Raw genomic sequence first — 25,651 nt, forward strand, 5'->3', positions numbered from 1 at the left:
CCTGCTGCTCTTTTTCACCACTTAGCAAGCCCCACCCACCTGCTGCCTTCCTGCTTGCTGCTCTTTTTCCCTACTTAAGGAGCCCTCCAGCCTCTTTTCCTTTGCAGATGGGGAGCACGTGCAAGTGGATCTTGGTCACCTGGCCTAAGCCTTGCTTACCTGGTGCCTTCCTGCCTACCGCTCTTTTTCACCACTTAGCAAGCCCCACCCACCTGGTGCCTTCCTGCCTGCCGCTCTTTTTCACCACTTAGCAAGCCCCGCCCACTTGGTGCCTTCCTGCTTGCCGCTCTTTTTCACCATTTGAGGAGCCCTCCAGCCTCTTTTCCTTTGCAGATGGGGAGCAGGTGCAAGTGGATCTAGGTCACCTGGCCTAAGCACCACCCACCTTCTTAGCCCTGCCTCTTCCTTCCTGCTCTTAACTTAGACCAAGGGCGTCTCTTGCCGGGTGCCCGAAGCAAAGGGCAGACGAAGAAAAGGGCAATTCCTGTTTGGACCTGTTTGGACCAGGAGGACCCAGGGCACGACCCCCTGCTCAGATAGCAGGTAAGTATGCACCAACATATGTTACTCCCTCTGTCCCCACAGGCCATCCCCACCTCCTCTCGTCCCCCTGTGATGTTCCCTTGTGCCCCCACCATTCTCGCACACAGGTGTTGCCTGTTTTGCTTGATTCTTCTACCCTGCTCCTCCCTCACCCACCTCAAGCCTACTTCTGCAGGAGTCTGTCCTGATAAATTCTGGTTTCACCATCACCGCCTTGTGGCCAATGCTGGATTTGACTTTTATGGACTTCATTCATTCACAGTGCGTCACCCTTTCTTAACTCTCATGCTGGACTTCCTTTGTATCTTGTACTCATGGTGGCCCGGAATTATGCTGTTCCCATCTTCATCTTGTATCCTGGCTTGCAACATTATGTGTTACTACTGACTTCTGAAATTTTATTCACTCTCCCCTTGCTTCTCCACCCTTTTGACTGCTAACTCTGTTCTCTCCTCCTTTCCCTTCTCCCTTTTCCTATCTCCTCCTCTTACTTTTGTCTATGCACTTACTCTATCAGAATTGTCCCTGGACCTAGTATGATATCAAACTCCTCTGTCTCCTCCACCCTTCCCCTTACTCGTTTTTTCCTCCCCAACCCCCCTCCAGCACTATCTGAAATGTCATCAGGCCTAGTATGATAGTCGCTTGTTTTGCTCCTCCCCTACCTTTCTGCACCCCTCTCCCTCACCTCTTGTTTTTCTCTGGCTCTACCAAGAATGTCGTCAGGCCTAGTTTGGTAGTCGCCTGACTGTTTCCATTTCCTTCCCACTCTCCCCCTCCCTTCCTTATCTATGTCTTAGCTCTTGCACTATCTGAAATGTTGTCAGGCCGAGTACGATAGTAAATTTCACATCCTTACTGTTCATGGCCTGTAAGAATGTCATTATATTTTCCCTTGTTCCCTCCCTTGCCTTGAAGCGCTTTGAAACACATTGTGTATAGGCGCTATATAAATAAACAATCATATCATATCATAATCAGATATCCTTGCACCAAGGTTCGGATCCCTTTCCCCAGGCTTAAAGCAGGATTTTTCAGTTCAAAAGATTGAAATGAGAAAGTTCCTTTTTAGTAGCCAAGTTCTGCTTCAAAATATAATGTAAATGTCTTCTCAATTCAAACGTCTACCACTTGGTTTGTAACAAAGTTTCCCCAAAACAAAAAGATCTTTGTCTTGACAGTTGCAATTCAAATTTCAGTTCAACTTCTCCTCCCAGAAAAATAGCACTTTCACAACTCTTCTTGAACAAGTTTGTCAGGATGATTTTTCCACAGTTCATCTCTTGGAAGAACAAATATTGTTGTAAATCTTTTCCACCAACAACAAAGTATGTCAGGAAGAATTTTCCACAGTATGTCAAGCACAGTAGTGGTCTTGCCACTTTCCTTCTTTCACAACCTTTAACCACAATGCAGTACTTCAATATTTTTCTTCCTGGTCCGCTGCCAGGACTACCACTAACAATCCCTGTGCTGGTATACTCCCCTGTCAGGACGAAAAACTCCTAACACTATAACAAGTACTATGTGGTAAAGAGTTCTGCAAGGTTTTATAAAAGGCTGTTGACTTTTAACAAGTTTAGAATTCACAATTTCGTCTGCAAAGAAACAACATACATTTGTGTTGTTTTTTCCACGGCTTCATTTGCCACAATCAAGACAGGCTTTATTTTATTCCTCTCCTGCTTGACACCATATCCCCAAGGAGGTCTTCTCTCCTGCCAATTTTGATTTCCCACTTTCACATCAATTGACCGTTGACAAGGTTTCTTGACACTAGCCCTTCTTTGGCTTAGGCAATGCTTTTAGTATTTTATTTTATTATTGCCTCTTCTTCACTCCTATAATAATGGTTACAATTTATCTGTGATATTGTTCTCTCTTTATTTCGATAATGTTTGCTTTGCCAATGTGTTTCTTTGTTGTTTCAATATTGTTCTTTCTTTGCTTTGACAATATTCTTGGCTTGGATAGTAGAAATTGTAACCTTTCCTTCCTTGTCCTTTATCTCAGTTGTTGCAAATATGATTCTTTATCATTAGTTTGGTATTCAAAATAAGGATTACTAGCAAGCAGGCAATCACGTAGCATTCCGGTATTACCTAGCAATGGTAAACTCACTGGATTCTTTATACGCGCCCGCTCGATCCGCTGCTGCATCAAACTCTGCTTCTTCTGATGCTTTCTTCATGACCCATGGCTCCCCTCGCTCCTAAAGTACTCCCGTTCCCACCGACCAATGGTACAAGGCCCGCAATTAGGAGAGTCTATCTCTAAGGGGGAAGACTTTCAAAACAGCACTTCCCGCTGCGCAACCTCTGCACTTTCGATCAGCAAACACGAAGACCCACTCAGATTGACATCTGCTTTGGATACAGCAGCGTCTCTGGTGTCTTTGGTTCTCTCTTCCTGTTGCAGCAACTGCGTCTGACAATTTCTTCTTCCTCTCCACCTTCTTGATCTAATGGCCTGCACCTAAGGGGGGCTTTAAATATTCAAAAGTGTCGCTCAGGCGTGGGTCATTAGAACCACTAGACTGCATAAGGTAGTTCTGCACCTCTGAGTCCCTCTTCTTCGTCCCAGTACTTTGGGCATTGTGGCACTTGAAGTTCCCAATGTTCGGGTTTCTTTTTCCACTAAAAGTCTCAATTTTCAACTTGTGTAATTGACTTTGTCTATTAAGTACATCTTTAGAAACTGATTTTAGAGGAGATATGGTTTTATTCTTATCTTCGTAGCCAAAATCTAAGTGAGAATCCTAAGTATCCAACAGGCAGAGGTTACTCCTGGGATTCCTATGTATATTATTCTCCTTTTGGTTATCATGGTTTTTATTACTGACAAGGTGGATAGATTTGGGAATGGAAGTCTCACTCTGACAACAAGCCATTGTAGATTCTGGTATCATGGAAGTATTTCCCATTGAAGGAGAGAAATACTGCGTCCCTCCTAACGGTGTCGTTCTATTCCCTTGGGGCCCTTCTCCTCCCAGGTGATCCACCCGGCTAATTCCACCCCCACGGTTTGGATCAGGTAGCGGCTGCCTTGCCCTGGCCACCCGGGATGATACTTTAGGCAGGGGTTCTGTGAAGATTCTGCAGATACATCACAGTTACTAGCCACTAACTTTGGACCTTGCACACTCACACTGACCAACACACCACCACGCCAACACCTACCGAAGGTTACCACCCATGCACACCCGCTTCAAGTCTCTGGATGTCTAATGGCATCAAGTTACTCAACCACCCAGCAACTTCACCCTGCAAGACACACATCATCCCACATTTCTTACACTTAAAACACCCGAAGCAGAGCATGGTTTCATCGATTTGCCATACATCACTATTGCTGCAAAATTAACCTTGTTCACTGCCTCACTTATTACCCACCCCCTGCTCTCTTACATGACCCAAAGCACAAGGAGGCCCTACAAATCTCAGCGGTTGTGCTATGTTACCCCAATAACATACAAGTCTACGCTGGAAGTGTAGGGTGACATTGGCTTGAATGGGAGTGAGTGAAGGAGTGTTTGGGTGCGAAGTTTTGTGGTATTGAATATGGCTTTGTCTGCTAACTTTTACCACCATCCTAATGTCTTTTGTGTGCATGTTCAGTATGTTTCGTAGTACTGAATAGGGTATTCTGAGACAATAGTATGACAATAGTAGTTTGCTGCAGGTGAAGGATCATTTCGATGGAGGTCTGATCGCTTTCCTTGTAAAGCTGCTACACTTTTGTCAGTAGTTTCAAGCGGCTGGATCAGAGTTTTTGATTGACTTGGCTTTCCAGGGTGACTGGGACCTTGATGTTCTTTGAGCGGAGTGGAGGCAATGTTTTCTGGATTATATGTTTTTAATGAACTCGAAGTTCCATTGTTTTGGGTTGTTCAAGTTTATGGACGTCTGGTGACATCTTCACTGTCGGGGTGTAATTGTAATTGTTTAATTGTTTATTTATTTCTCACAAATGAGCGACCAACTATGACGAGGGTAATATAAGCAACCCATTGGTGTTCAGCGGCGGGATGGTCTCACACCGAGACATGTTTTCAAATTGTGGTTTAAAATGATGCTTTTTGCAGCACACTTGGATATATGGGTAAACAACATTACATTTTCAATTGGTTCTGTATGGTAACATATGGAAAAATCCAGTAGATGCTAGTTCACTCACAGCACACAAGCATTTTTCAACACATGTTTATGAAACATTTGCCCGTAATATAGGACAATGTTGTCACTTTAAAACACATTCCATGATGGCATGGCAGTGCCACAGTATATTCCAGTATCCTGCCACAGCAGAAGACATGATCAGGCTGGCTTTGCCTAGCAAAGGCAGTAATGTCACTCTAAGAACAGACACATGATGGTCTTTTTGCTGAATAATGCCATATTGCCACTGTAAAAAGCAATCGGCATGCAGGCTGTGTCCAAATATGCCAAAATGGAGATTCAATATGGCGGCTGAGAAGCAGGGCCTGCGTGAGCTGCTCCATCCCCACTGTGCCGAAAAATAATGCCAAATAACGAAACAGGCGTGTCAGCGATAGTAAAAAGAGGGATGAGCCAAGAGAAGCGACGGCAACGCCCTTGAGGACCCTGACACCTACACTCCCAGCAAGCTCAAGACTTATCGGTGAACCGAAGACGCAGGACGGAGTATAACACGCCCTCACTTAGAAGCGGAACGCGGAGCAACGGGTATCCCAGCGAGACACTACACCCTCATTTGAACGACCAGAGAGAGCCCGCAGCTACGTGGGGCTGTGTGCACAGACGACGACAGAGGCTGCCCCTACCTCCTCGTGAGAAGCCACTTCGGAGAGGGGCCCCCCAGGCGAAGCGCAGCGAAAATGACAATGCAACACATTGTAGGGGAGGAGAGGTAAGGCACACAAACCAGCTGTGAGAAACGGGGTGAGCTTCCACAACATTAAAGATAAGGCGACTAAGCTTCCCCCAGCTCCTCGATCATTTGACAAAAGAGGCCCTTAGGGGAAACGAGCGGGAGACCCAGACAGCATTAACCCCAGTGCATCTGGAAGGAGAAGAGAGGCTTAATCAATCCTACTAGGATCACGATCCTCGCAGCAGTAGGGAAAACCTGATCCAGGAGATGGATTGAAAAGCAAAGACGCTGGGCACAAAAGTGGAGCAACCCCCAACTAAATTGCAGGCAGCACTGAGGAGGTAAGATTGACCACCAGATCAGACTTGAATAGTAGAAGCAGAAGCTGGAAAAGAACTCAGAGGACAGCGGGCGGTCAAATACACCGCCCCGGACTCCATTGCCTGGGGCTGGGGGTGGTGGTGGCTCTGTAAGCAAGTAGGTGGGGGAAGCCTCCGATGACTGGGTTCATTACCTCGGAGAAGCAAACAAGGGAGAAGGAACTAGTTTATTGGGGAAACCCCAGAGGGGGGGTTAAACAGGGAATAGAGGCCAATGTGGGCCCCCGTGAACTGAGCAGTAGGAATCCAGAGGACGTTCATTTTGATTAAAAGTCCCTACAAGCGGTTGGGTTTATAATCTTGGTAACAAGATGTTAGGGGTGATCGGAAGACCTATCATGAACTACTTAATCTATTAAAGAATGGTTACAAAGTTTTAAAATAAATTCTAAAAGGAGTGCAGTGGGAATGAGCGATAAGCCCTGCACCTTTGGTTGGTCACACCCCACCCTCACCTGGATGAATGTTCTAAATGTGTGCGCATTAATGCTCTGTCTATAACACGTGGAAGACTGCCTATGTGCCTGAGAATGGTGCACCCATGTGTGTACAGAACAGTGCATACGTGTGCAGGTATTTCTATTCTGTTTGAATGACAATGGGATACCTAGTGGCAAAAAAATATGTTGGGGCCAAAATAGTGCCTGGATGTGTTATGTGATAAAAATTGCAATATATGCAAATGTCTCTCCAAGTATAGTATCAGCACAGGTATCCCTGATGTTTACCATTGGGGAGGGATGGGATAGTTTTGTGAAAAGGGTCTTGAAAGGTACAGTGGTAAATGCCATAAGAGGAATTGGGTGAGGATGCTTTCATGTAAAAGAGTTTGTTTGGAGAATATTTGGTTTCCAATGTAGGGGGTAGGTATCTTTATTACTATGTTAATAAATAGATTTAAGTACAAAAATGTGCAGGGTGAGGTCTGGGAATTGAAGTAATACGATTAGGTCAATGCCATAATTTACAATATATTATCTCCAGTTTCTCCCCTGCATTCACCTTGAATAAGAAGTTCACATTCTAAAATGTCCAAGGAGAGAGGGAAGGGACTGAAGAAAGGGGTTGCAATCTGGGGCCGGGTAGGTGGGCTGCAAGTTTGTTCTCTGAAATAAATAAAGTAGCAGATACTGGAGTTTAGAGAAAAATATTTATTTAATGTTAATGTGTATGTTTTTTACAAGGACTTACCTGTTTGATACCAGAAATGTACCATCCAGCCCATCATGGGGCTGTATGGAATGGAGAGAAAAAAAGAAAGAAAACAATGGGCAAAACCTTTCCTGCCCAGGAGGGGGTTGGGTAGGGGAGAGAATGTTGGGGGGTTCGAAAGAAACCATTGAACTAACAGTTTTGGAAGAGAAAAAAGAACGGAGGCAGCGAACATCAGTTATCTGGGGGGATGTGGCCTCGATCCAGGGCCTAATGACTTATTTGAATGGGAAAGATTTTATTTATTTTTAATATTGAATAAAAATCAAACACATTCAATATAGGGCAACAATCACCAGTGTGGTAATAATTACACAGTAAAATGATAGGATCCAGTTAGTTTAACCTTCTAACATCAGATACACAATGCACAAATGAATGAAAGCAAGATTACTTTTTGGGTAGTGCTTTTAAATGGCACCATAGTTAGGCATTCCCCTTGCAAAACTCCCTAAAACCCCTGTTCACCAAGTTTTGTGTGGGTGGCGAGGAGTAGCAAGGAGTCAGGTATACTAAGCAAAAATCTGAATGAAAATCTGTCCTACACCAAAATCGGATTAAGCTCCTTTGCAAAATGAGCAAAATGGCACTCGGAACTACTGAATGGTTATTTCACATGTGTGGTTGAATGAATAAGACAAGAATGTGTGCGACTGTACTAAAGAGGCAAAAAAACATACACGCTACAAGGCAAGGTACTAAACAACGGGCATACAGTTTAGAAAATCGACTTTGGGAAGGAAAAACCGTGCAGCAAGAATAACACGTGTCAAAGTTGCAGTTTCTTAGTTTTCATGGGTTTAAAACAAGCAAACAACTTAGGAATTGGGCTAAACAATCAAAATCGGAAGTCAGTTTGAATGCTGAGGTACAAAGGCACATAACAGGTATGATACTAAAGTGGAAGGATGACTCTGGATGGTGACAGTATGGGATTCTTAGTGGAAAGGAAAAATCAGATTTTTACACGGGAAACACTTTCACAGGCAACTCGGTTTTGTTAGAAAAAGGATATATTCTACTGCTACTATATTTTGAATGGCTAGATTGTTAAAGAAAGACACGGCACGTGAGGAGGTTACTTGCAAGGTTATTTTATCCACGCCGCGTTCATCTCTATGGGAAATTAAATAATTTATTTAAAATAGTACTAAGGACTTACACAAGGACTGAAATGAATGGGAACGAATTGCGCTAACACATGAAGACTAACTTGAATTCTTCTAAGGACAGGATACACATAGAATTCTAACAATTTTAAGGAGTTACTAGGATACTTGTAGGGTTTCTTAAAGGGTTTCGTATAGGGTTTGACAAAAGGCAAGGTAACAGAGCAAAGGATGTAGCTTTTCGATATTGGGGAGTCGTGATACTTACAAGAAACACTTGAATTGGGTAGTTTGGACAGCTAACCGGGTCTCTGGACAGAGGGACAAGGGTCTGGTCAATGTGCAATCGCGGCTCTCCTCTAGGGACACCGCGAGGCAACCGGGGTCTGGTCTCTTGGACAGTGGGTGCATTAGCTGGGCAAAAGACAGGTCTGGTCACCAGATTCTCCCAAAGGGGTCCACAGCCTTTCCTCCTTTCTCCCTGAATTATTGGGATTTTTATAGGGTTTAATTCTGGATAAAGGGTTCTGCCTGGATAGGAGGTTCTGGGTCTGGATCAGCTACCCCTGGCCAGGCAATGGAGTCTTGCAGGGTGAATGTGGAATGTCTGGATATCTGGATGTTGATTTGTGAAGCAATGATTCTTGAAGGTGCGATTTCTGAATGTCCTGACTCTCCCTAAGCTTCCTCCTTTTATAAACCGGATGACATCAGATGATTTTTACTATGTGGGCAGAACTAAGCTGGACATACCTCTAAGATCGGATAGGTCAAGCTGAGGATGTCGCCGCCTCCCTATAAGCAGATTGGACCCAGGGAAGTGACATCAGTTTTAGTGTGGGTGTTTTTATGAGGTGCTTTGTTTAACCACAGTTACTTTTGCCAAAATCAGTTATGAAACAAAACCCTTATATTTATAAACGTCTCCCTTATAAAAAAAAATGAGATAAGCAAATACCATATTTCACATGGAGTATACTGATTCAAATGCCAAGTCTGTACGATGCTGCTTTGCCCATCTGGCACTTTTTCACAATTTCTATGGAAAATATTTCCCCTAAAAGTCTAAAAATGGATACACCTAAGGCTATTAATGTCAGGCATATTTTCATTTAACTTTCATAACTGTGTCATGTACGCTTTTTCCAGAAATGCCCCTTTAATTCTGTTTGTGTCCCCCACATGCTAGGATAGCCCACATTGTCTCATTTTAATTGTGAAAACATTACATTAAAATCATCCTAATTTCACATTACTGCATTTTCAGATTACTAAAATAAATGTCTTAATATAACAAGTCGTTTAAATCAAGTAGGCTGGCTTTGTTCCCGAAAGTGGGCAGTCTTTCCAACCCCCCAGCCAAATGTCTTGCTCTGGTCAGCTTTGCCCAGAGGTTGCTATGACTCCCCTTTGATCCTCGGCAGTTGAAGCTGAGGAGAGGTGTCAAAGGAATTCACACTTCAGTGACAGGGCTGTCCATTGTCCCTTGCTGCAGTAATGCCGATCAGTCTGACGAAGTCACCACTTCCCACACCTCTGGTCCGTTCATGTTGTAAAGGAACTTCCTTTCCCATGGGGCTAGTACATTAGAAGTGCCTGCCTTGCACAGCTGGTTTGACAGCAATTCCTGGGCCCAACCAGGATGTTGAAGTTCTTTTTGTGGGGAAAATAAACTACACAGAGTACAATTTATCTATATTTGGCAGCTTTTCTTCACAACATATACAGTTTTGTTTCTAGGCATGTTACAGTATTATTTCCATTTAGCTTGACAATGTCAGTTCACTGCTTTGCAGAGCAGTGCAACACAGGTTCACTTTACTTTCCCTGGTCTTTTACAAATGCGATTTTCCTTGCATCTTCATTCTGAACATTTCCATAGCTCTGGTCAGTTTCTTATACACAGGGATATGTTTGAGAAATGGGTTCTTTGAAACTGACACCAGGCAAAGGAGACAGAGAGCTTCTCTTGAAGTGTTTTGCGTGGGTTACTTTGTTAAAAGTAAATGCCAGCCGTATGGGCTGAAATGGATTTTCTCTGCTCTTCACAGATTTAGCTTGCTAAACAATGCCGTTCTGGGCAGGAAAGCTTTATTTGATTATGTTAAGTTGAAATATATGAGCAGACCTGTGTTTAATTAGAACAAGACTGTGTGAGGTTCGTAATGAAGGTAGCACCAGGGTCGTGTTAAATGCAGACAATTTATGGGCGCAGCATTGGGTTTTCAAATGACAGAAGCAGTGCAGCGCCAGTCTTCATTTAATTTCTGTTCTTTGGTTTGACATGAAGAAAACAAAGTGCAGCCATTCTTGGGGGCTATGTTCCATCTCACCCCATATGTGCTCAGCAGACACAGCACAGCCATTATTTCTGTAGCTGCTAAATGCAGTATTGTGATGCCAGGGAATATGTGCTCATCAAACACAGTGCAGCCATGATTTTTTTGCAACTGCTAAATGCAGTTTCGTGATGCAGGGATTTCTGTTGGGCAGGTAAATGTACCCCACAGGGGCGGTGAACTAAAGTCCCATGCTGCCACATCCTTGCAGCCTGTGAAAAGCTGTGGAGTTCTGGCGCTCGGGCCGGGGATCTGAAGACTGTGATGGCCCGCCCAATGCACCACGGCGGCACAGAGAAGAAAGGGTGCAGGCCTTGCAGCGTCATCCCTATCGCAATTGGGGCACTGGCAGAAGAAATGCTGTGCTGCGGTGTGGCTATGAGTGCAGTGGCCCCCGAGGAGGAAGATGGAATAGGAACCTGAGGCACAGGGAAAGCCCCCCTGACATCATTATGCCAGCAGTAGGCAGAGCACAAGCTAGTCGCGGAGGCTGCAACTTGTGGAGAGTGAGAGAACGTGAGGACAAGATGCCGGAGAACCGGCGTGTGCGGATGCAGGAAGAGTCTCGGGCCGACCAAGAGAGAAGCAAGAAAACGGTGGCGGCGTAACCATGAGCTGGAAGTGGTGGGCAGGACAACACTGATAACACCCATGAAGGAAGCGAGGTGCGCTTCTAACGAGCATCACCAGTGCGAAGCAGGAGTCTGACGTGAACCCGAGAACATTAAGGCGAGAAGCCAAGAGAGAGAGGACAGCCCTGTGCGAGAGCTGAGACCAATAACCAGCTGTTACCAAGTAAGAGGCACCTGGGGGGCTGGGAGAAGTGGGAGTCCCACAGGATATCGCTATCACTCACAGAAAACCTGTCCCAGTTACACAAACGATAAAGCAGGGCTAAAGTTATGTGATGGGAGTTGGCGGCAAATAATGAGTGACTGAGAGAGGGAAGAGATTTATTACATGAAGCTGTCATCTCATCACAGTACAAAGGATGAGCTATGGTATACGCAACAAAGCCAAGAAAGAACTGAAAAGCCTAGAAGAGAAGGGCTGAGTCCACACAGGTGTTGTATAAACAATAAGCAAACAGATATTCAACCCAGAGCTGAAAAGTCTAGAAGAGAGTCTAGAATCAATACAGCTTAGATGTGCCCAGTCAGAACATAGACATTGTAAGACTAAGTGTTACTGATGATACTAGAAGCTTAGAAAGGGGCAGGGGAAAACCCCAACCAAGTACTCCCAGAGGGAAGGCCTAGGAAGAAACTACAAATAACCTGAAGATTAAGAAAGGATACCTTGGAGGACAGTCTAAAAAGCAGACCACAGAAAGCACGAGAAAGAAAAGTGTTCTTGATGAACTACAAGAGTTGATTGCAGAGACAATTTGTTCTACCAAGAGGACATATAATTCAAGGAGATATTGAACGAAATGGAGAAAAGACCAGGCGAAGACAAATCATTCCCTTGGTCTATTTAAATTAGTTAACATTAGTGACAGGGCCAAATAGGGTAGTTTGAACAGAGGACATATTTTCTTTTGGACTTAATGACAACGGACGAGCACCTTTAGTTTCTTTAGATAGGTATGGTATTCCCTTTAGTGATAGGGGACATTAGGCCTTCTACTTATAATTTTCATTAAAAGCAATTGAATCATGTCTTCTGAGTGTCTGACTGTTTCTTCAGACCCATCACAGTATATAATTAATTGATTTGAGTATGTACATAGAATTTGTTAGGGGTTTAGGTAAGGGTTGAGTAAGGAGGGATATTAGGGAGTACCCTGGCGTCAGCTGAGGAGAGGTGGTAGCCAGCTGCTGGAAACCTAGGTGGTGGGCCCACCCCTGGGGCCATCTTCTGGCCCTCCTCCACAGTGGGAGATGTCAAGTAGGGAGTAGGTGTATGCTCCATCAGTTCCATCCTAATGGTCTACCTTTGACCCCTTCCTGGGAAGGTGGGCGAATGAGACAGATCCATTAGAGGGAAAAAATACGCCAGAGGAAAGGAGAATAGGAATGTTATAAGAATTCTAGAGTGTGTAGGGTTTATAGAGTTATTGTGTGTTTTTTGTTAACATAAAAGTGGTCCCTGTTGGGATCCCTAAAAGATCCACTTTAGTATGTGTGTCACATGATGAATTATAAGGTAAGAACACAGGGTGTAGCCCATCTCCTGCTCAAACATCATTTTATATTGCAGCTTGCAAAGCACCCCTTCATGTCCAGTTAGTCTGGCCGGTGAGATGGTTGCACTGTGGCTGATCCCTGGTGTTGGGCAAGGAGGGTCGACCCTTGCTGCAGACCAGGGTCAGAAAAGAAGGGGTTACATTGGGTTAGTTACCTAGTTATTTGTTGATTTTTGAAGACCATAATTTTTTTCCACTCTGCCAGTTCTGAATTTTCCTATAATAAAGTATGTTTCCTGCATAAGGTTCTTTACAACAGACTTGCCCAAAATCCTTTAAATGTTTGTATAACCGAGTAGGTGGTGAAGAAGATGACCATGCATTCCACCATTATTCATTTCATTCAGGGAACACTATTCCAGTCCTCGTTTTAACTTTGCATTCTGGACTCGTAGTTCTTGTTTTATAATGGGGAAATCCCCGACTACAAGTCTGAGAATGTAACATTTAAATCCGGACTGGACTACTGTCTCCCGAATGGAATGGATAAGGTTGCCATGCAATGGTTGAGAAGGTGTGGTCTTTATGGTTTCTTCCAGCATATTCCTTATCAGTAAAGTTGGGTCTGGGGATTTGTGGGCCATTTGTGGTAGATCCCATTGTTAATCTGGTTGCATTTTGGCTTTGGTTGCATTTAGTGTTTAGTGTGGCCCAAATGAAAATGGCGGACCAAGATCTTTTTTGTCCATGGTCTTCTTCCTCCTCCCTTGGTGCCTGTTAGTTGTCATAAGGAGCTTTACGTTTCTGAAATTGTAGATGCTTACATTTTGTACTCATTTGTAGTATTTCTTTAGTTGGCAGTGTTTTTAAGTAAAGGATGTTGGTAATTTGCATGCTTTACCAACTCTCCCAGCTGAATTGCCATTCTTATCTACATTTTCTTGATAAAATCATGGATCCAGATTTCGGTTTGATGAAAGCATCTGTAATGTTTAGGGCCAGCATGATATATGGTGCGCCGCAACAGGTTTTCCTTCCAGTTATTTGGGACATTGTAGTGCTCAATTTGTAAGGTTCCAGCAGGCTACTTTCTTGGTGGCACAAGTGTAGCCCTATGCAGTCAGGTTGGTCACAGGCAGTAGCCATTGTGCCACATTAGTTTCGATTAGTTTAGATTTTATTGGGCAGTAAAAGAAGATTCAGTTAACCGTGTTTTAAGATGGCTAATGATTTTGTGTACCTGTTTCATAATGGCCGAACTGAACAGCTATTGCGTGTTTCCAATACTAGTATGGCTGCAATCTTAGATATCCTTGCCTCAAGAACTTACCCGACTCCATATTCTTCTGTAGCTTTCCCCCTTGGCTACCTTTTCCAGCTGACATCCATCCATCTTCCAGTCATCTTGAAATGGGAAACTGGCCCCAGGAAAGAAACATCTGCTTCTGACTTTGAGGGCAGGGGTGAAACAGGAACCCCTGGATTCTGAAAGTGAAATGGTATATTACAGACTTTAGTAATGGGCCTCATTACGTCTGTGGTAGTAAGGCAACAATGGCACCGGTAGTGCTACCGGTGCCGTTGTTACCATGCCGCCACATTACGAGTTCGGCTCGCGGTTGCCGCTCTGCACGCCTGGTCAGACCTGGTCAGACCAGGCGTGCAGAGCAGCACCTGCGAGCAGAACAGGATAGTACCATCCTGCTCATTCCCATTGAGCCCTATGGGGGCTCAAATGGGAATGGGGATGTACCGGCTCCGGGTCCCGCGCAAGGGAAATTACCGGGCCTGCAAAAGTCGGAAAGGCCCGGTATTTCCCTTTTGCGGGACCCGGTGCCGGACCCAAGTTTGGAGGTAGCCATGCCCTTGTTAAGGGCATGGCTACCTCCAAACTTGTAATGAGGCCCAATATGTTGATGTGTGAGTTCATACACGAAATAGCATAATGTGGCTGTTTGATAGGCCGGTGCTGCAGTAGCAAGAACAAGGTGGAAATTGATACTCGCTGTTTACTTGTGATCTGATCGTGTGCAATAGAAGACTGGACATTGCAGAGACATACTCAGTATCCAAGATGGATTCACGGGGAATAAGGTATGCAAGTGACACATCATATCAGGTATCTTCCCTTTTGTGTGTTTACAAATGCCATGTGCAGTAGATGATGCCCTTCTAATTTTATTTCACGGAAAATCAGTTCTGCTATGATTTCAAATCCCAACGTGGTCGATCAGTTGCTGTTTCACTGGAAACCCATAGGGGCTCATTACGAGTTGGTCAGAGCAGAATTAACGTGCCATTATTAAAGTATACCGGCTCATTTCCGCACCGGCCAACTACCAGTTGGCCGGTGAGGTGGCGGAATGACCTCCAGCTAAAAGCGAAAAGTAATACCGGCAAACTCCCCCATGGAGTCCTATGGGACTGCATGGAATGGGGAGTTACACCGGCATCCGGTGGACATTCCACCGGACCGGTAATGGTAATACCATTTGCCGGTATCTTGGTGGATTTAGCACCAGGATACTGGCAAACTTGTAATGACCCCCTATAGGTTTGGAATAGAAACGTACCAGGGTTCGTGGCTAACTCGGGTTCTTGTGAAATTGCAGGACATCCTACATGAAAAAAAAGTATCGTTATCAGCTTAGAGGGACTGTCGGTACGGTACAGGAACTTGAGGTAACTGTAAAAAAACATAAAAGAGGATGTGGATGAGAACTGAGGTTGAAAAACAGATTGTGAATCAGAACAAATATATAACACAATGTCTTGAGCTCATTAAACACACAACTAGGAGGAAGTCAAGACTCTTGTTAACCCAGCTTTTATTTTTAAGTGAATCTTTTTTAACGTTTTGAAGGTCATGGATCGAAGCAACAAACACCGTGAGAAACATTTGTGTTTGTGTTTGCATGTCCTGCTTACAATCATGTTCTTTACTTCTAAAAATACATCATACTGGGATTTGTTTCTATCAAAAATGCGGAAGTATATAAAGGCATATAAATCGTGTATCATCTGCAAACTATGAGCTACTTGCGACAAGGATAGCCATCGGCAAAATCCGATACATTAAGACTGCGTATGCTACTGATCAATACTCCTTTGAGTGTGTTTTAGAATGCTGCCAACGCACCTGCTGCATTAGAGCTGATGCAAATCACTGTACACAAGTCTATCTTCAGCCCTGCTGTTCCATTATTTAACCAGCGTTTTCGTGTTTCTTCTTCTGAGGATGCAGTGGCTTGAAATTCAGTTTCAAGCCACTTCACCCTTATGATGGTGGCTGCCATCGCCCCATGGGTCTTCTTTTCGACGCTGTCCATCAGAAGCAACAATCTGGGGAAAGAAGAGCAGGGACGCTGCCAGAGCCAGGAAAACTCTCACACAAGACGACCACTTCGACCAGCCGAGCCGCCTGCTCAAAAACTGTTGCCCAAAACTGCTCCATAGCTGCAGCAAGCAAACATAACAAAGGGAGTGAGAGAAGGGTGGGATAATACTTATCTCTGATCCCTTTCTATAACCCTGACTCTCCTTCATAAATATTAGGAGCAATCCCCATTCTGTGGTAGGGCACAGAGGCTTTATAATATTTAAGTTCAAACACCAGAAATCCTCACCCAAGCAGCATGAACAACAGGCTTGCACCCAATGGATAGAAGACCTGCGCCGGGAACCAGTCTGCTGCCCTGACAACGTCTTGTAGACTGACCCCAGACCAAAACACATTCCAGGCCATTGCTTACCTAGCTCAAAGGGCACCAAAAACGGGCCCCCCCGCCACTAAATTATGAAACAAGGAGATAGATCTATATAAATTCAGTGTACGAGAAGCTGAACAAGGAGAAAGAGTAGGCAAAACATTTCCAACCTGTCCAACCATCGCCCAAACAGTTTCCAAATCTCGTTCACTCGACCAACGCACCCAGGGCTGCCAGGCTGACTCATATGACCTAATGGCACTGTGAGCCCAGGATCTGCTGATGAAGGAAGATGCCTGTGGCGTAATGCCCACAAGAGTCCATTTGAACCTGAGATAAACAATTCAATGGGGGGTCAGGAAATCTGAAAAAAGTAGAGGAGGGGTCTCCCCATTCAGGATCAGAATCAGAACCCCACTGTTCAGAAAAAGGACCGTAAAGTCCCTGGTCATGAGTAGGGCTTTTGGGAACCATGCACGAGAGGGCCAAAACCTCATCACCAGAACTATCTATGTACTCTGCTTCTACACGTGAAGCAGTGTACCAGCTAGCATCGCAAAAGGATGGAATCCATAGTGCTGTCACCAATTTCAGGATTGAAAAAATCCATCCATTGCCTCTGCAGGTTTCAAAATCAAAATTGAGTGGAGCTGGGAGCTATTTAGCTCCTGCTTGTAGCCTAGAAGAGCCTGGTTAGCTTGTCACCAACAGCTAGCAGGAGCTACTTTTGGCTCGCCAGGCCAACTGATGCCAAACAAACACATCTGTCTAAATGTAACCCTGTGCGTTTGGGACAATCTATAAATAGACATTAGGACACATCTATACAACATTTAAATGTATGGGGTCATAAGTAATGAACAAAATGATATATTTTATTTATTTATTTATTGTTTGCTTGTTATGCGCTTATACAGGAAGTAAATACTGCTTCAAAGCGCCCACAGTGCAACAGGGAGGGAACATGGGGATGTAAAAACGATCGAAATACATACAAATATTAATGCAGTGGGAGGTGGAGGGTGAGACAAACCTACAATGCCTTGTCATTGTTCAGAACGTGCAAGTGCATAAGGGAGAGGGAATGGGATAGGTGCCGGGGTGCTCATGAGTGAGCAACAAATGAAGTGCAATGTAAGGTAAGTGAGAGCCTCTAGGGTGGAGGCTGAGCCGAGGCAAGTGCTGAGGATAGACAGAAGCTGGGGGGATTTAGTGAGGGAGGACAGGGCCCATGGATGCTTAAGGGCCCTGAACACCAAACGTTTGTGAAAGTTAGATTTGCGGAACGCTATGTAATAGTTCCTTGTTCCCAAATGGTAGCTCCTGGTCACTGATTAATGCTGGATACCCATGAGCTGCTTTTAGCTCCTCTTTATCCAATCTCAATTGGGATCCCTGCGTCTGCAAATGGGTCAGCCCCAGAATTTGGGGTTTAACGCTATTAGCACCCTGGTCATCATGCGGGGTGGTTATACTGTTAGTTTCTGGGTGAGAATCAGCTGCATGCATACAAGCCACATCAAATCAGAAACAAGCTACAAACCAAGATGGAGGCTGGAAAAAGGGAATGGATTAAGTCATTTTACTGTTTCCATGGCCTGGAGGCAGGTAGGTGGTATGCTGAGGAAAGTGCTGAGGAGAGATAGCAGAGTGTGAATGAGGGGTGTGAGCTTGAGGTGTGGGGGACACTAGCTGTGTCTATTAAGGTGGAGAAGGTGGTGGGGTGAGAGGGGGAGGGATTCGGAGCCAGGGATGCAAGTTGATAAATAAATTGCAGTCTGTGTGAGAGGTGCAGGAGGCGGCATGGAATGCAGACTTATACTGCCAGATATAGCCCACTTTCCTGGCTTTCTGATTGGCCGGCACCTCTCCTACCGGTGATAACATGCAAAATGTCATTCTTAACAGTTATGATCAATGCTGGTGCCTTATTTCCTCCACTGTGCTAGCAAAGTGGTCCAATTATAAAGCAGCATAATATAGTGTTGCTAATGTTATGTTACGTTTTCTGGTGCTTTACTGTGCTGTACCCTGTTCGTGATTCAGTGCTAAGGAATGTGTTGCTATTTCCCGAAGAAAACCTTTTCCTCCTTTGCTCTGCTTTGATGGAATTCTTCACCCTGACTACATGTATAATCATGTGGTATGGTCTTTTATGTTTTCTTGCAGGTCAGATTTGCACAGTTTGGATCATTTGGTTGATTCTCATTCTTTTCGTTTTTCTACTTGCGCTAAACATCATTGCCTACAAAGTTCTGCGAGGAAACAACGAAAGACTGACATGTGCCCGTAAGTACTTTTAACATCTTTCAATTTGAGTCTAATGTAGCTCTCTCAATGTTGGTGGCACACAGTGATTGTAAATGGGGGTTTAGTAGTTAATTTGGTTATAGTCTACATTGCATTGCATTTCCAGACGTCTTTAAGCGTGTAAAAGTCTTACTCGTGATCACATCCCAGAAACAACATTTCTTAAGAGTAAGTGCCATGAACAATTATTTATCCATATTTAAGGGCGTTATATATTTATTGTCAATGACAAACTTTAGTTAATGATCAGTTAAGGTAAGAAGCTTATCGAAACAAAAGCCCTGAAATTCAACGCATTGTGGAACTGAGGACCGGTTTAACTCGGCACATTCCTAATGTCATTTTCTATGGCATTGTAAAATCCTTCACTTCTAATAAATATGTCCTCTTGGGCCTTGCAAAAAGAACGTACTGAGTTGAGCTGGTTCTTAGTTCCCCAATGCGTTGTATTTCAGGAGTTTTGTTGCGATACGTTTCTTATCTTAACTGATCATTAACTAACTTTTTTTCATTACATTTCAAAGGTTTTGGTATTTCATAGATTTCTTTCCGCCTCATTGGCCATGGCCTTCGCCATGGACAGTGTATATTTTAGAACACTACCAGACTACTAGCCATGGCCTTCGCCCATGCCCACTGTCCATTTTAAAACACTACCAGACTACTAGCCATGACCTTTGGCCATGGCCAGTGTCCATTTTAAAACCCTACCAGACCATTAGCCGTGGCCTCTGGCTGTGCCCAATGTATTTTTTAAAATCACTATCTGGTCACTAGCCATGGTGTTTGGCCATGGCCAATGACTTTTCACCCGACCTTACTGCATCTGTTAAAATGACTGAAAACATTTTTGAATTACTTTTTTGCCTTAGCTGTTGGTATATCTATAGTTAGGGGTTCTGGCTGTCAGTGTTTATTTATTTCTGTGGGTGTTTTCCCATTGTTTAAACATCAGAATCTGTGTTTATCAGTGGTTTCCCATGCGCCCCCTTCAAACAATCACAGTTAACTGTTTTTACCAGTGTGAACACACAAACATTCTTTTATTGTTTCGTTGCGTACATAAGTAGGGTAATATCTCTCATGATCGTCTGCAAGAATAACATATGCCCATGTTTGAGAACTCACAATTTGTTATGGCAATGCGCAGTGAGATGAAACTATTTGCCAATGATCACACACTTTGGTTAAGCAGCGTGCTGCAAGCCCCTTGTTTTTTTTAAAGTCCAATGCTATTTTGTCTTGCGCGCTTTCTTCTAAGGGGAAGGTCAATTGAACTACATTTGTATATTTCACTTTAAGATATAAGATATTTTTGCAGCTGGCCATTTTTTTCCCTTTTCCGATACACTGCATACCGTCCCCGAACATCTGAGATGTTCATTAACATCAAAGGGCTGTCCCTGAACTGTTCGCGGACATCAGAGATGCAAAACCACCTGTTTTGGGGCTTTTTATGGCCATATCCCATCCCATATTCATCACCTCTCACCTCCCCAGAGATTGTTTCATTAGTTTCACAAGTGAAATGTTGTGATTTTTTAAATATGTTTTAACAGCTATGTTCAAGGACAATAAGTACTGACCGCGAATCCAACTTGACAGGTGTTTCCAAAACATATGAAGCACGTCATGCTTTTCACCATCCAATCAGTGGGCGAATCCGGTGCCACGGACATCACATGCTCTCCGGGCCAATTGGAGGCCTGTCCACGGACCAAACAGGGAAGTGAGTCCGCATACCGAACCCAGAAATCACTAGTTTCCTTTTTTACCTACTTTTCAGCCAATTAAAAAACGAACGACTGAACGGATTTACACCAAATTTATAAAAACACGCATTTGGGACCAAGCCACCACTCCTGGTGCAAATTTGGTGAAAGCCTGTAGAGCGGTCTGGGCTGTAGGTGTCAGCAACATATTATTTCCATTCCATCTATGGATAAAAAAAACCACACATTTTGGGAACCCCCGCCATAACTTTGACCCCCTGCACGAAACCTCACCACACTTTCCGGTGCTGCCGCCAAAAAAGTGTTCTACCAATGGGTTGAGCAACTTAACCATAACTACACGGCTGCTACCGCAGGGAGGGCAGGAGGAGTTTTCAAGTGGTCAGTGAAAACAAAGCTTTTAAGCAGGTGGACTACTTTGTATATTTGGGTCCATCTTCCTGACTGATAGTAAAGCCAGACAGCTTAACGCAAAGAAACAAAAGGTCACTGTGCTGTTGGCACAGGCTGTCTGGCTAATTAAGAAATATGTTTTTTTTACAGTAACTCCTGTGCATGAGTATTACTGTAAGAAGGTGGTCCCGGTGGTGACTTATCATGCGCAGACGTTATTTTTCTCTCTCAGAGGGCAATGGCCTAAGCTTCTAGGCTCTTTTTGGAAGAGAACTCTGAAGTTGCAAGCATGTGTGCCAGTACCAGTGCTAAGCTATGAAGTGGGTTTGATTTTGCTGGAGGCAACGGCCAATTTGGAAAATCTAGGCTTCCTGTGAAAGAACCTTCTGGCGGAAGAGGGCTCAATGTGGAGGATCCTAAAATGTTGTTTAGCTTCTGGGTCTCCTGTTGGCCTTGTAAATTGGCATCAACAGTGCCTAGAAATTTTAAAGGACATTGGGCCTCATTATGACAATGGAGGTAGCCATGCCGCTACCCCAATACTGGGTACCGGGTCCCCTGAATGGAAATACTGGGCCATTCCAACCTTGTAGGGCCCGATATTTCCCCATTCAGGGAACCCAGTCCCTGTACATCCCCATTCCCATTTGAGCCCCCATAGGGCTCAAATGGGAATGGGGAGGACGCAAACAACGGGCCCGTTAATGACGGGCCCGTTGTTTGCATCCTGGTCTGCTCGCGGGACCCGCTAAGGACGCCTGATTTTACCAGGCGTCCTTAGCGAGTCCCGCGAGGAGACCTCGTAATGAGGCGGTAGGGGGTTAACGGGGCCGGCAGCTCTACCGACCCCGTTAACCCCCTACCGGCTTACGTGTAATGAGGCCCATTGACTCCACGGTGGAGATTCTCCTAATGTTCCCACTAAAAGATAAAAAGAGACTCTGGCAGTCTGACTGGATTCAGACGATTTCCCAAGCTAGGAAGTACCATCTATATGCTGGTCTATTGCTTGATGCTAGACCCTGTAACACGCTACCGCACTACCTAAGTAAATGTCCGGGGCCTTTTTGGCGTGGGCAGGCCCTTTGCCTTAGGCTGAACTTGTATTCAACAAATGAAATTCTGGGTGCCCGTGGAGGAATCCACCGAATATAATGGTCCTGTAGATTTTGTAAAATGCCAAATTCGGTTGAGAAAATATGCCATTTATTGCTTAATTGCCCAGTACTGATTACACAACGTCAGGCACATTTTTGGAACCTTTTGGAGGATGTTAAGGAGTCCCACCTAGGGTGGGTGTGGCAACGTATTTTCACTGACAAATCCTTCAAATGGTTGATGGCCGCAATTCGCCCCATAAACAAAGTTTTAATTAATTGCAAGACATCAGGTCTGCGACCGTGTTCTTGAGATAAGTGGCGCGGGGGTCCCGTCCTGGTTACAACTAGGGTCTAATATGTAATCTAATGTTCTCCATGTGATTGGCTCTTAAATAGATTTTTTTTTAAAAAGGGCTAATGTTATGTAATGAAATGTAACGTGTGTCCATTGTGTTGTGTTTAGGTGATGTTTGTGTCATTTCGCTTTTAATCTTTTTAGATTTTCTTTATCATTGCACTGTGTAAGTTAAGTTGTGTTTGTAATGAGTTGGCAGTTGTTAAATGTGAAAAGTTCCTTGTGAACTATAACACATAAATAAATGAAAATAATATATATATATATATATATATATATATTTATTTATATATATATATTATATATATGGCAGAAGGAAGCTTTTCCACAGAAAGGCTGCTGGTGGAGTGCACTCTCAAGAGCAATTGCAGTGGAACAAAATATCTGTGCAAAAAATAAGAGGAAAAGCAGACACCACAAGGATTCCTGGCAACAAAAGTTTCTTCTTTAATGGTATTTATGCGCAGGAAAGGGAAACATCCTGATAAAAGAGGAACGACGCGTTTCGCGGTATGCAAACCGCTTGATCACTTAGGTGATACATATATATATAATATGCTCCAATGTGGTTTAAAGATCTATGTTCCCAGTGCTCTCTGAGAGATGATTTTTTGGTCTTTTGCTGAATTGCATTCTGATATTTGGAGTCTCCTAGTCAAGATTGTGGAAATAATGGCACAATTGTACATGTTTTGCCTAACATAGTTCTATAAAGATTTATATATTTGAGTGACACTATGGTATGTGTATTTTTCAAGTTATCTTTATAAAGCAGAGAATTGTTGAAATCCAGAACATGGGGGTGAGGAGGGGAAATGATGAGAGGGCAAGTACATCGTGAGTATTTGCCCAGGATGTGACAAGAGTGGTTGCAATCATGGACACTTGTGCAGTTATTTTCTCCTGGTTGTGGCTGCTTTTGCAGGGCACAAGTAAAGGACACATGTGGGTGGACAGCTACCCCTTGTGTTTTGTTGAGGTTGGCAAGCTTGCTCAAGTATTTGGCTACCAGGATTTTACTCAGGTTGTCATGTTCCCAGTGCAGATGCTTATCCACAAGACCAGGAGCACTTGTTTCGTATTAGGATTTTGTTTAACAGGGAATATTTCACTACAGATTGCTGGGTTTAAAAGGTGAGCAGATTTTATACTTTGCCGGTTCCTCCCAGGAATGCATCAACTACTAATGTTACTGACGGAATTCTTTTCTACGAGCTGAGATACAAGCTGATAAGCCTATTAAGCAAGAAGAATTGAAACGCATGTTAAATCCACTTCCCTCAAAAAAGCAAGGAACTCATGTGTGCGTTCCTCAAGAGTTGGTTTGCCATCCTTGATGATTGCATTTCCCTCTGAAGCAGACTTGCAGCGATCTGAACGTGCCCCAAAATTCCCTGATATAATAATTACTTAAAGTTACAGGAGCTATGATTTCAATGGTGTCATCTCGCCAAAATCATAGGGAGAGCCACTTCACCTCCCTTACATCACACAAAGTGAAATAACATGATCTTTGCCATCATGACAGCACGGTAGCAGACATCACACAGCCTTTGACCCCGAGGAATTCACAGGACACTGTATATATTAGACCCCAATACGTGTAAAAATAATAAATAACCACATCTCCAAGAAGCAGTGAAAAGATGGGAGAAAGAATTCCAGCAAAACAGAGGCGTTTTGGTTGCAACCCCTGACGAGCCTTGAAGGATACTCCAGGCATCAATGTCTGCGGCCCACAATACCTACTGCACCCTCACTTCCTTGCTGGTACTATGGAAGGCGGTGGAGCACAAAGGGGCCTTATATATGTGCCTTTCCAAATTCCGGAACGGAGCTCCGCAAAGCGACTCTTCCCGGAGTGCCTTGGGTCCTGGGGCTAGCCCAGATCTCACGCACAATGATCCTGCGCTTCAGAAGACTTGGCTCGCGTGACTGAATGCAGAAACAGTCAAATCCTCAGATCCTGTTCAGAAGCTGTCCAAATCAGTATAAATGTCTTGCAATTTACATATATGTTTTGTTAGGGTGAGTATTGATACCAAAGAAAAGAGCAGAGACCAACTTATATTTCTTGCTGACAAGAGTTTCTTGATGAATCACTATCACAGACAGACAGGTTTCAAATTTAAAATGGTGAGCATTCTCATGTTACCAAATTGCTCTTTGCTCTTATACACATCGCTAGGCTTGAGTACCGTAAAGATACTGTGTTGCGTGGTATGGCCTGAGACCCCGCCCCTCGGCCCTACCCTCCCTGAAGGAGGGGAGGGTTCCCAGATTATTTTGATATGATATGATATTTTATTTATATCGCGCTCGTACACAGGTATATCAGAGCGCGACCAGGCGAAGGGAGGGGAACAAGGGAGAAACAAAAACAACGATCTTACTAGGCCAAGTGACATTGAGAACGTGCAAGTGCATGGGGAACGGGAAAAGGGGGAACGTGCATGGAAGGGGGAGACATAGGAAAGTGCGGAGCATAGAGAGCAGAATAAATAATAAGTCAAATAAATAAATAAAGGTGATAAACAGTGGTAGTGCAGCTGGTAAGTGGCAAAGTGCTAGGTTAGTCAGATAGGGTGTATCTGATAAGTGCAGAAGAGGAGTGGGTGGGGGACTGTATGGGTACAGATACAGGCCACAGTGCAAGGGGTGGCCCGGAGGCAGTGCAGGAGGGTGGCATGGTGAGCAGGTACCTGGGCCCGTAGGACAGAGGGTAGCCAGGTGCACAGTGCCGAGAGAGAAAGCAGATCAGCAGGGGAGAAGAGGTGCAAAGGCAGAGGTGAAGAGGAAGGTCTTGAGGAGCTTCCGGAAACGAAGATGGTTCTCCTCAAGTTTCAAGGTGGCAGGTTTTATTCAATTTCCAGCACGGACTGCATGTGCTAGCGATCCAGTATTATGGACATCGGCCCTGCAACCCATGAATGATGTCCATGCTTAATTTCTGTGCATTATTTTTATAAAAGTACTCATGATATGTAGGAAGGACAATTTTTACTTGTGGTTCAATTTGGCACCATGCTGCAAACATGGAAACCAAATATATAGATGATCAATACATTTAGAACTACAATTGCCACTCTGTATTCATTTACTGTATTGTTTGATAATTTAGAATATGAGCACACGCCAGAACCTGCGGGGATACACACAGGTGAAAGCAGAACCGCTGCAGATCTTAGACGTACCAAGAGTCTTAAGACAATTTCAGGTAGGTTAAAACATGTGATATCAATACAATACATCTTAAAAATGAAATGAGTAATGCAAATCGGTTTGGTTTTAGATTATTGTACAATGGATAGTAAATCGCAAAAAAGAGTTCCTGCACCAAATGTTTGCCTTGATGTAAACACTGCCTTTTTTTGACATGCTGAGCCTCAAATGCAGATCATCTGTAGCTGGAAAACATAAAAAACGATCAAATGTTTTATTAATACTGAATATTGTAAAACAGTAACCCACTGCAAAGGACGTTTGCC

General features: G+C 44.0%; 1 protein-coding gene across 8 annotated transcripts in view; it reads left to right on the forward strand.

Moving 5' to 3' along the window:
• Positions 1-25,651, forward strand: part of TMEM156 (transmembrane protein 156) — a 222,432-nt gene that overhangs the window by 143,133 nt on the left and 53,648 nt on the right. For 7 of the 8 annotated variants that reach the window (XM_069631795.1, XM_069631798.1, XM_069631800.1 and 4 more), the window contains 2 exons: positions 18,442-18,561; positions 25,285-25,380. In XM_069631795.1, the coding sequence (XP_069487896.1) occupies positions 18,442-18,561; positions 25,285-25,380 (216 nt within the window). The remainder of the gene's footprint in view (positions 1-18,441; positions 18,562-25,284; positions 25,381-25,651) is intronic. The other variant, XM_069631797.1, reaches the window with a different exon arrangement.

This window comes from Ambystoma mexicanum, chromosome 6q (assembly GCF_040938575.1).
Source record: "Ambystoma mexicanum isolate Mex_15411 chromosome 6q, UKY_AmexF1_1, whole genome shotgun sequence".
NCBI lineage: Eukaryota > Metazoa > Chordata > Amphibia > Caudata > Ambystomatidae > Ambystoma > Ambystoma mexicanum.